Source organism: Erinaceus europaeus, chromosome 9 (genome assembly GCF_950295315.1).
Source record: "Erinaceus europaeus chromosome 9, mEriEur2.1, whole genome shotgun sequence".
In the NCBI taxonomy this organism is placed as follows: Eukaryota; Metazoa; Chordata; class Mammalia; order Eulipotyphla; family Erinaceidae; genus Erinaceus; species Erinaceus europaeus.
This window is the reverse complement of record NC_080170.1, coordinates 66,502,384-66,514,222: the sequence shown is the minus strand read 5'-3', so window position 1 is coordinate 66,514,222 and position 11,839 is coordinate 66,502,384. Positions and strand designations below refer to the sequence as shown.

General features: G+C 43.0%; 1 protein-coding gene and 1 long non-coding RNA gene across 2 annotated transcripts in view; both read left to right on the top strand.

Annotated features, from left to right (window-relative positions):
* The first annotated feature begins 148 nt into the window (after nt 1-148).
* LOC103122687 (proteasome activator complex subunit 3-like) lies at nt 149-1,335 on the top strand. Its single transcript, XM_060196989.1, has one exon. It carries the CDS (start codon nt 326-328, stop codon nt 1,043-1,045), a length of 720 nt encoding a protein of 239 aa, XP_060052972.1. The 5' UTR covers nt 149-325; the 3' UTR covers nt 1,046-1,335.
* Nucleotides 1,336-8,844: 7,509 nt separating this feature from the next.
* The window catches only part of LOC132540421 (uncharacterized), a 216,491-nt gene continuing 213,496 nt past the window's right edge, over nt 8,845-11,839 (top strand). The window contains exon 1 of the long non-coding RNA XR_009551614.1: nt 8,845-8,937. This is a non-coding gene — a long non-coding RNA (uncharacterized LOC132540421). The remainder of the gene's footprint in view (nt 8,938-11,839) is intronic.

Sequence of the window (11,839 nt, the reverse complement as noted above, 5' to 3'; positions counted from 1 at the left end):
TAAAAAAATTAAGAAGTACTACAAGAAAAAATAAACTAGATAGAGTTGAATGAAGTTCTAGAAGATGGGAAGCTTTTTCTGCAGTTCTAGGAGCCTACAGGGAAACAGAAGTTCCGTTTACTTTTTTTAAGGCAAATTTATAGTAAGTCTCGAGAATCATGAGACCTACTTTTTACCCCGACCTAGCATACCTAGAGGACTAATCCCATGTGGTGTGGGCAGTCTATGCTTAATCGAGCAGTTACGTGGAGAGGAGTGGCTTCCGCACAGGTAACTTCCGGGGCGTGGTCTGCTGGGGTCGACCGGAAGCTATTATCAGCGCCACATGACCTCTGGCACCCCTCAACGCTCGGCCTGGGCCATGGCGGCGCAGCTAAAGGTGGAGCGGGACATGCAGTGTAAGGTGGACTCCTTCCGGGCCCGCATCTCGCAGGAGGCCGAGGATCTGGTGGCCACCTTCTTCCCCCAGAAGCTGTCGGAGCTGGACAGCCGGGTCCAGGAGTTGCACCTGCAGGACCTGTCTCAGATCCGGTCGGTGCCGGCCCCTGTGTCTCCCGGTGCCCCGGACCCCGTGGGGGATGGGCCGTGCCGCGAAGGGCCCATGCTGCGCAGCAACCAGCACTTGGTGGAGCTGATTGAGCGTGTCAAGCCGGAGATCGAGCTGCTGCGGCAGAAGTGCAGCACAGTGCGCATGTGGGTGCAGCTGCTGATCCCACGTGCCGAGGATGGCAACAACTTTGGGGTGTCGATCCAGGAGGACACGGTCGACCAGCTGTGGACGGCGGAGAGCACAGCCGCCTCCTACCTGCGCCGCTTCTCCACCTACTACAGCACACGCGCCCGCCTGGTGGCCAAGATGGTCAAGTACCCGCAGGTGGAGGACTACCGGCGCACTGTGGCGGAGGTGGATGAGAACGAGTACCTGAGCGTGCTCCAGATCCTGCTGCACGTGCGCAACCAGTACGCCACCCTGCACGACGTCATCCTCAAGAACATCGACAAGATCAAGAGCCCGCGCAGCTCCAACACCGACAGCCTGTACTGAGCCACTCGCCTGTTCACCTGCGGGGACCGGCCAGGGGCTGATCGCAGGCCAGGGTGCACCCCACCCAGTCCCAGGCTTCGCCAAGGAGAAAGGACTGCACTTGGAAAGCAGATTCACACGCGACCTGGCTTCCTTGCAGCATCGGGGACAGTGAATGCTGCCAGGGGTCTCAAAAGACATAAAGCCAAGAGCAAGATAAAGCGAAACTTTTCCTGAGATTCTGCTCCGTGTTCCTTTGTTCAAAGCTCAGAAGTGCCCTCTTTACGCCACCATTTTTGGCCAGGAAAAGAGTTGATAAAAATGTGTTCTGCTCATCTATGCCTCTGTTTTACCAAATTGAAATAAAGGTTAGTTTTAATATTTGACGATGGCCCGAGAGTGCTTATTTGAGCATAAGTTTTCCAAACGGGGGCTTGAACTCAGATTGTTGAGGATGGTAACCTGCACTAATCTGGGTGCCCTACTGCCCAGTTCCCTTAGAGTGTGTTCTTCATTTCCTTTTTAACTCCACTTTATAGGGGAGGGGGTTAATGATACGGTTAGTTGTTGACACAAAGGTATAAAACATCTCTTTTCCCCAGGATAAGTGTCTGCAAGACATTCTCTCCCCTATCTTTATCACCATCATGTTCCAGGACCCTAGCACCCTTCCCTTTTCGTCCTTTCCCAGAGTCCTTTGCTTTGGTGCAATGCACCATTTTACTTTATTATATTATATTATATTATATATATATATATATATATATTTTTTTTTTTAACTGGAGCACTGCTAAATACTGGCTTCTGGTGGTGGTGGGGAATTGAACTTGAAACATTGGTGCCTCAGACACAAAGGTCTTTATGTATAACCACTATACTATTTCCTCAGTCTGTTTTTCATTTCTAAAGAATTTCTTTTCCCATCTCCTTTATTTAATTTTTTAAAAAAAAATTTTTGCCACCAACTTAATTGCTGGGGGGGCATGGTGTCTGTTTGATGACTCCACCATTCCCAATGGCCATCTCTCTCTCTCTCTCTCGCTCTCTCTCTCTCCTCTAAATAGAGAGTTTTAAGAGAGAAGGAGAAAGGATGAAAGAGACAGAGAGGATAAACACCTGCAGCACTGCTCAACACTACCTGAAGTTCCTTCCTTGCAGATGGAGACTGGGGACTAGCACCTGAGTCGTTGAGCATGCTAACCTGTGTACTCTTACCAGATGCAGTACTTTGTCACTTCTAAAGAAGTACCTTAATGCTCAAACATTTGAAAAATAAAAGTAGCAGAGAGATATCTCAGCAGTCAAGAATAGGGCTTGTATTCAAGAGGTCCCAGGTTTAGTTCATGGTATCACATATGTTAGAAGTGAGCATTGCTCTGGTCTGTGTTTCTCAAAAACTTGAAGGAATCACTCATAACCCACAGGTTTAGTAGAATTATTAAAATCTATGCACAAATTTCATTTAATTGATGTGTGTGTTTTTGTCATGACAGCAAAGCACATGCTTTGCTTTCATAGAAGCCAAGTATTTATATGTTGACTCAGCCTCATTATTTATTTATTTATTGCCTCCAGAGTTATCACTGGACCTCAGTGCCTGCACTATGAATCCACTGCTCCTGGAGGTTATTTTCCCCCCTTTTTGTTGCCCTTGGTTATTGTTGTTATTGCTGTCATCTGTTGGATAGGACAGAGAGAAATCGAGAGAGTACTGGAAGACAGAGGGGGAGAGAAAGATAGACACCTGCAGACCTGCTTCACCACCTGTGAAGCGACCGCCCTGCAGGTGGGGAGCCAGGGTCTTGAACTGGGATCCTTATGCCCAGTCCTTACTCTTTGTACCATGTGTGCTTAACCTACCGCCTGACCCCCAACCAGCCTCATTATTATGGTTTTTTTTTACTGCTATGCCCGGATCCAGGCAGGTCTCTACTGCCAAGGATTCTTATGTCAGTCTAAGGTTGGGGTTTTGACTTGTATGGGAAATAGAGGTCATGTAACTGGTTCCCACGTTACTTAGTGTATCTCTGTTATTTACATACTTAATGTATATTGTGGTTCTACCTGCTTCTTATTTGGAGTCCCATGGTGGCATTGGCAGGGTATCTGTGATCCTGTTATTTAGTGTTCACCCGCTCTCCAAAAAATGTTAATGCTTTCTAAAAGTTTATGTACAGGAAAGTATCCACATTGTCTTAGATTGAATAAGTGAGCAGCTTCTGCTTACACAGTCTGGTGTTATTGGGAGGGGAATCTTGCTTCCTCTGTCACCATGTGAAAATGCTATTGTGTGTTAACTTCCAAGGCGTTTGTCAAACATGACTCATCTTTTTGAAAGAACAAAGGACCAGTCAGTTTCAGAAACAGGTGCCAGAGTCTCTTGTTCTCTTCTACTAGCACAATTATGTGTCAGCATGTCCTGAACTGAAATGAACCTTGTGAAGCAAAAATTTTGTAGAAATTTCACAACATGTCTTTTCATTGGTAGAATATCAGATTTGCATGCTGAAGGTTCCTGGTTTGAACCCTAGTGGCTTACGTGCTGGATTGGTATGCTGACTTCTCTCTCTGTCTCATATGAAGTTCATATGTAGCAAATAAAACAAATCTTTGAAAGAAAAGGGCCGGGCCATGGTGCACCAAGTTGAGCACACAGCATAAGGATCAGGGTTGAAGCCCCCTCCTCCTGTCTCCACCTACAAAGGGAAACTTCATGAGCAGTGAAGCAGTATTGCAAGTATCTTACTTTCTCCTTTTTTTTTTTTATCTCCCCTGCACCTCTCATTTTCTCTCTGTCATATAAGTAAATAAGTGGTAGTTCTGAAAGTATGAAAAACAGTGAAAATTCAACAACTTCACACCCCTGGAGAATATTGTTTGTTTTAACATAGAAACAGAGAGGCTCAGAGAAAGAATGAGACCTTAGTACCGAAGCTTCCTTCAGTGTGGTGGGTGTGGGGCTAGAACCTGGGTTGTGCACATGGAAAAGCAGTGCACTATCCAAATGAGCTATTTCACTGGCTAAAAAGCATTGTACTTTATTTTACTTTCAAGACTTGAAACCAGAATTGGTTGTATTTTTAAAAAGCTAAATGTTACATAAAGAAATAATCACAAACTCTAAATCAATTTTGCTCATTAAAAATGATTCTTAAAGCTAGAAAAAGTAGCTCATTTGGATAGTGCACTTCTTTGCCATATGCATGACCTAAGTTTGATCCCAGCCTCACCACATTGGAGGAGTTTTGTCTTTATGCCTTCTTGTGCTTGCATATTGTGCATTTCCAAAGTGCTTTGCATTAAATCAAACTCATACTGTACCAAACAACAGAACCAGTGTTCTTTCCAGAGTACAAGGTGGGTGGATCACTTGGTAGAGTACACATACATTACCATATGCTAAGACCCAGGTTCAGCCCCCAAGCCACCAGGTAGGAGGAGCCCTTGCAGGGGGCAAGCTTTTCCAGAAGTGGAGCTGTACTGCAGTGCCCCCCCCCCATCTTCCTATCAGGCCCTTGTGGATATTTATAACATCTTTTGCAGGCCAGACAAAATTCTCGACTTAAAAATCAGCACCTTTAATGTTGCCATGAAGAAAGCTCCAAAATTTATTGAGTGTCGAGTCACACCTGAGGATGCCTTGGCAGGGCCAGCTCAGATGACTTTGTGGGCTAATATCCCCTACCCCTGATCTGAAAGAAAGAAGGAAAGAAAAGACAAGAAAAAAATAATGAATAAAAATAAATGACCATGAGGGATGGTCTAAGCCCCAGCATTAATCCTGGTAGTGGCAGGAAGCAGAAAGCAAAGTGTTTCCAGAAGACATACAGAGGAGGCAGTAGGCAGAAGCTGAGCCTGAGCCCCAGGATACATGATGCTAGGAGATACACCTGCACATGGGGTTCTGAGCTGATCAAAGGGCAATCAAGTCTTTACCAGATTACCAGGCTTGCGGTTGAACATGTTTTCATGCCGTGCTCAGAGAAATGTTTCAGTCTCCCAGCCAATCCTGTGCAGTCTTCCCATAGGGTTCTTGGAGCCTGTGTACTCAGCCACAGCTTCAAGCCAACCAGACATCTGCTCCCAATCCTCAGACCATGCCAGCTTGATTAAGAACACCCCCACCCTCCCCACCCCCGCTGCCCCGTCAGCAACACCAATGACTCTTACTACCTTTCCAGCCAAGAGGAAAGGAATATTAGGCCTAGTATAGCACAAGGCAAGCATTCCTGACACTCATTTTTCAGAACCAAGTCACGAACAGAAAGCTTGATCCTTCCTGGTTTCCACACTGGAAGAGTACCTTCTTAACTACTTACCCAGTAGTCTGCTAAATACCTAAAAAGGAATCTTGTTTAAAAAATTTTTTTCTCACCACAGCATTGCTCAGCTTTGGCTTATGGCGGTGCTAGGGATTGATCCTGGTACCCGAGAGACTCAAGTTTGAAAGGCTTTTGCATCACCATTATGCTATCTCCGCAGCCCTAGATTTTCTTAAATTGTATTTGCTAGTGAAAAGCCTTAGAACATTCTGAATAAAAATAGCTTCATGCATTTCACACACTTTAAATATCCTAAGGACAGGGAACTCAGCACTGCCCCCATGTCTCAGTGTCTTTAATGTGGATGCGTAGTATGCTCTGCTCTATTTCTCCATTATATGCTGGGAGGCCAGCACAAAATTATTGACTCATTAGCTCTGCATTTCTCCATTTAATCTGGTACTTTTATTGGGGATTTTTCCAGAACTGAAGAAATAAGAAAGGTGATACAGCGGTTGTCAGCTTATGCTTATGGATAATTAACAGATGGCATAAAGAAAATCCCTTCGGAAAGCCATTCTTATGAATGTCATCAGTTTGGAGGATAATATTTTCACTGAGAAACCAGCATATTGAATCTAATCTTATACATTTTAACTCTACATCATTCCATGCATTGTAAAAATAATATATATTTTTAAAACCAAACTGTTGCCATAGTAGAAAACCAGAATGTTATTTACCATTGTAATGATGTTTGTTCATATTCTGGAAAGAAGATAGAGGATTGGCAACAAAAAGCCAGAACAGCTTGTTGAAAGCAAGGAAGTAATTTTAATAGATGAAAAACACTATCTTTTTAAATATATGTATGCACTACTTTTCTGTTAAGTACATACACACTGACACAGATTTGGGCATTGCCTGAGACTTTGCTTATTTTGTAAACATTTCATACAAAACTAATGATCTTTAGATTCATAAGAAAATTTGAAATTTAATAGCATTGGGGAAAAATGAAAACTTCGAAATCAGAGACTCTGAGAATTGTCCTAGAAAGGATTATATTACTCTTTTCATTTAGTTGGCTCCATTTCTACCTCAGAAATCATTTAAATGCAATTTAAAGGGCTTAATTTAAAAAAATTCTGCTTGCTGAGTTCAAGCCCAAGTCCCTACTTGCAGTGGGAAAGCTTCTGTAGCTGTGAAGCACTCCTGTAGGAGTCTCTCACCCTCTGTCTCTCCCTTCCTCACTCAGTTTCTCTGTCTCTAATACACACACACACACACACACACACACACACACACACACACACACTTTTTTTTTTGCCTCCAAGGTTACCCCTGAGGCCTCGTGCCTACACTACAAATCCACTGCCCCTGGCGGCCATTTCCCCCGTTGTTGTTGTTGTTGCTGCTGTTGCTGCTGTTATTGTTGCAACTGTTGTTGGATAGGACAGAAAAATAGAGAGGGGGAAGAGAAAGACAGATACCTGCAGATCTTCTTCACCACTTGTGAAACAACCCCCCTGCAGGTGGGGAGCCAGGATCCTTACACTTCACACTATGTGCGCTTAACCTGGTGTGCTACTGCCCTGCCCTCAGATATTTTTAAAGTTCTACCTGCAGGGCTGGAAAGATAGCACAGTGGTTTTGCAAACTATCTTTCATGTCTGAAGCACCAAAGATCCCAGGCTCATTCCCTAGCATCATTATAAGCTGGAATTTATCAATACTTATGCAAAAATAAATACATAGTTCTGCCTGGAAAATTAAGTTGAAGATTTTTTTCTTTCTCATTTTGCAGCTAGTGCTATATTTATCCATTTAAATCAGTTTATAGAGGTTTACTATTATTTTATTTTATTTTACCAGAGCAGTCTTCAGCTCTGGCTTATGGTGGTGCCAAAGAGTAAACCTGGGACCTTGGAACCACAGTCATAAAAGCCTTTTACATAACCATTATAAATGGCTACTTCCCCCAACCCAATTTAGACATTTTAAACAAATGTTTAGGGGCCCAACTGGTGGTACATCACATGCTATTATAAGCAAAGACCCAGGTTCAAGCCCTTATTCCTTACCTGCAGTGGGAAAACTTCACAAGCAGTGGAGCAATGATGTAGGTGTCTCTTATCTCTGGGGCTCAGTGCCTGCACTACGAATCCATTGCTCCTGGAGGCTATTTTTTCCCTTTTGTTGCCCTTGTTGTTTATTATTGTTGTTATTGTTATTGCTGTTGTTATTGTTGGATAAGACACAGAGATAGACAGATAACTGAAGACCTGTTTCACCACCTGTGAAGCAACCCCCTGCAGGTAGGGAGCCAGGGGCTCGAACCGAGATCCTTGCATTGGTCCTTGCACTTCACACCATATGCACTTAACCTGCTGCACTACCACTGGGGCCCCTCTCTCTTTTCTTCTTCTCCCTCTCTTTCTCCCTCTCTCAATATCAGAAAAGTAGGGGAGAAAATTGTTTATATAAGAGGAAAATTGGTGCCTAATGCCAGAATACAGTAACATAATTACTTATTTTCATTTTAAAGAATTTCACTTTTTTCTAAACTAACTAAAAGCAATCTGTAACTAGTTCTGGGATTTTTAGTTGCCCTTTAAGATTAATGGCTGGGGGGCAGGTGGTAGCGCACTGTGTTAAGTGCACATGGTGTCAGCACAAGAATCCAGGTTTGAACCACTAGCTCCCCACCTGCAGGGGGGTCGCTTCACAAGTTGGTGAAGCAGGTCTGCAGGTGTCTGTCTTCTCCTCCTCTCTTGACTTCTCTCTGTCCTATACAACAACAATAGCAATAACAACAAGGGCAACAAAATGGGGGAAAAAATAGCCTCCAAGAGCAAAAAAGAACATTAAAATAACAACAACAACAATAATAATAATGGCTGATTGGAACTTCCGGAGGCATGGCTATGGAGTAGGAGCCATTTCAGGACATACTACAGATAAACTGGGTGGGAGCGGAAGAATCACCAGAAAATTCAACAAAATACATGGACCCAGAGAAAGAAGAAGGAAAAAAAAATTTCAAAAAAGGAAAGACAATCAGAAGTAGTAAGTGTGACATAGGAAGGGAAGGCAGGAATATAGAAAAAAAATGGGCAAATACATATAAATAGAGATAGATAGTTATAGAAATAACTTGATCTTGGGAGAACTATGCAGTTTCCAGTGGAGGGAATGGGGACATAGAACTCTGGTGTTGGAAAAGGTTATGATTTGATAAATCAATATTAAATCACTAATGAAAATTAAAAATAAAACCAGAAACTTAATAGCTGATATATTTTCTTAGTTGAGAATCTGATCTCAGCCATTTTGGGAAACATTAATTACTCTTCAATTAATTGATCAAATTTTGTCAACATAGCTTCAGGAATTCTTTTTCCAGAACTTGACGCCTCTTGTAAGTAGGACTGCATTGCTCTAAGACTGACTCTTCAGTCTTTTCATTTCAGAGAGATGTCACAGTTCTGCTCCTCCATCTGTGTAGCTCCTACCATGTTGAAGTTTTAACTTAAAAAGGGGTTGGGGGTTGGGGGAGACAGCATAATGGTTATGCAAACAGACTCTCATGCCTGAGGCTCCTAAGTCCCAGGTTCAGTCCCCCACACCACCATAAGTTAGAGCTGAGCAGTGCTCTGGTGTTTCTCTCTGTGTGTGTGTGTGTGTGTGTGTGTGTGTGTCTGCATCTCTCTCAAAAATAAAATAAAAATTTTTAAAAAGGGTTTGGGTGAGTTGCAGTATGTAAAAGGATTCATAGCAGGGAGCTGAGAACAGGTTTAAACAATAGGTTTTATTAGGATGAAACAGGTAAAAGGCAAAGTAAGCACTTATCATCAGGGCTTAAGAGTACGCTAGGTCCATAAAGTCTGAGTATAGTTATAAAAAGTTTAGTCCCATAAGATAAACAATTATCACCTGAGGTATAGGTTGCTCATGGCTGTAGAGGGGTCTAAAAGTTTACCAGCTAGCAAAGTCACACGTGGTCAGTTCCCAGGAGAAGTAGCCATGCAGATACCTGGAGCACCTCCGACAAGATGCTTCTGACCAGGAGAAGCAGCAGCAGCCAAAGAAAGCGACCTGCTCCAAGTCCGTGCTTTTTATACATTCCCTTCTCTGTCACACCTCCTCAGGCTGACATCATTCATGTGCTAATAGTCCCAAACTCCTGTTTGAGTCACAACACTACTGCACCCTTCCCCCCCCACACACACACACACCCTACCCCCAGTGCTGTCTATGGTATTAGGGTTCAAACTTGGGTCCTTGCACATGTTAAGATGTTAGCTCCCTCCTGGCCCCATGCAGATGTATTGATGAGTTATATTGTTCAAGTGTGTACATTGCAAGATTTTCTGTTTGCCATACATGTATACCTGGCATGATTTAAAAAAAAAAAAATTATGAGGTGATGTGGCAGTTACAGGAGAAAAGAGAGAAAGAATCAGGTATCACTCTGGTACATGTGCTTCCGGGGATTGAACTCAGGACCTCATACTTGAGAGCCACCTCCCAGACAATTAGGGGTACAGTTTTCTACTCTTTCAGATATATGTGTTATCATAGCACCCACCACCAGCCACTGGGCTTGGTGCCCTTAGATCAGCAGTTAGAGACTTAGGATTTATGTTTGACTTTATCAGCTCCATCATATTACTGTAGGCCCCACACAAGTTAGATCAGCCCATATTTGCTCTTCTGTTACATTTTACTTAGCATGATCCCCTTTCACTCTGTCCATGTTATATAATAAAAGGCAAGATTTCATCTTTTTCATAAATAATATTCCATCCTGCATAGAAGTCACAACTTCCTTACCTACTCATTTCTTGACAGACACTTGAGTTTTTTCCACATCTTTGCTATTGTAGACAGTGCTGCTGTGAACATAGGTACACAGTAATCTTTTCAGCTTAGTGTTTTGTATTGTCCAGACAGAGATTTGAGAGTGGAGTTTCTGGGTGATGTGGCAGATTTCTTGTTAATGTACTGATAAGTCTCCATAGTGCTTTCCAAAGAGGCTGAGCCAATTTATATTCTGACCAAGAGTACCTAAGTGTCCCCCTTTACTACATCCTCACCAACACTTGCTATTTCTTGTCTTTTTGATGTGGGCCATTCTCACAGGTGTGAGGTGGTATCTCATGTCACCATGATTTCCATTTCCTTGACTGTATATACATGACAAACAGCATTTTTGTCATGTACTTTCAACCCATCAGTGTATTGTCTTTGGCATGTTGAGCTCTTCCCATTTTTCAATTTCATCTTTTGTGTTTTTGCTGTTGAGTTTTATGAATTCTTTGTAAGTCATGTTTTTTTTTTGTTGTTGTTGTTGTTGTTAAGGTTTATTAATTGGAGGGTGTGTGTGTGTGTGTAGGGACCCAGAGCATCTGATGAGACTTCAGTGCTTTACCCACTGTGCCATCTCCCAGGCTACATAAAGGAAGTAGTGTTGAAAGCCAGCTCAACTTATCTTCAGTTCCTACACCTGCAATCCCATCCTCAAGTATGTTTTAGGCAAGTCCTAAAATGGGTTCATGTTGATGGGTTTGGCAGTACTAATGTGAATGGCAAATAGCATCTGGTTTTGTTATTTTTGTTTTAAATGCTTTTAGACTCAAACTATCTCCTCTGTCATTTACAAATAAACAGCTAAGTTATATACTAACCTGAGATTTGGTGTTATGAAATAGCATTATTCTAATTATTTTGTATTGGGGTTTTATATTTTACACACACACACACACACACACACACACACACACACACACACACACACACACACACATTTTTTTGCCTCCAAGATTATTGCTGGGGCTCAGTGCCGCACTGTGAATCTACTGCTTCTGGAGGCCAATTTCTTCCTCCATTTTTGTTGCCCTTGTTGCTCCTCTTGTTGTTATTGATGTCGTTGTTAACGGGTAGGACAGGGAGAAACCAAGAGAGGAGGGGAAGACAGGGGGGAGAGAAAGATAGACACTCGTAGACCTGCTTCACCACCGTGAAGTGATCTCCCTGCAGGTGGGAAGCTGGGGGCTCGAACCAGGATCCTTACACTGGTCACTGCACTTTGCGCCACCTGTGCTTAACCCACTGCGCTACCACTCAACCCCTTTGTTTTTGTTTTTATCCAGGGTTGTAAGTGGGGCTCAGCACCTAACACGGTTTCACTGTCCCAGGTGGCCATTAGTTTTTTTTGATAGCAGAGGAGAGATGGAGGGAGGGTGAAGAGATAGAATAGAGAAGAGACACCCAAAGTACTGCTCTACCAATCATGAAGCTTCCTCCCCACAGATGGAAACCAGGGGCTTGAACCCAGGTCTTTGTACATGGTAATGTGTGTACTCCACCAGGTATGCCACTGTCCTACCCCTTAAAAATGTTATAGTCTGGTAGTTAGCATAAGATAATACTTTAGTTTTCTGCTCACTGTAAAACCATGCATTTATTTAATCTTCATGTGGTGTATTGCACCAAAGTAACGACTCTGGGGAAGGAGCAAAAAGAATGGGGATAGAGAGGTGTTGGGGTC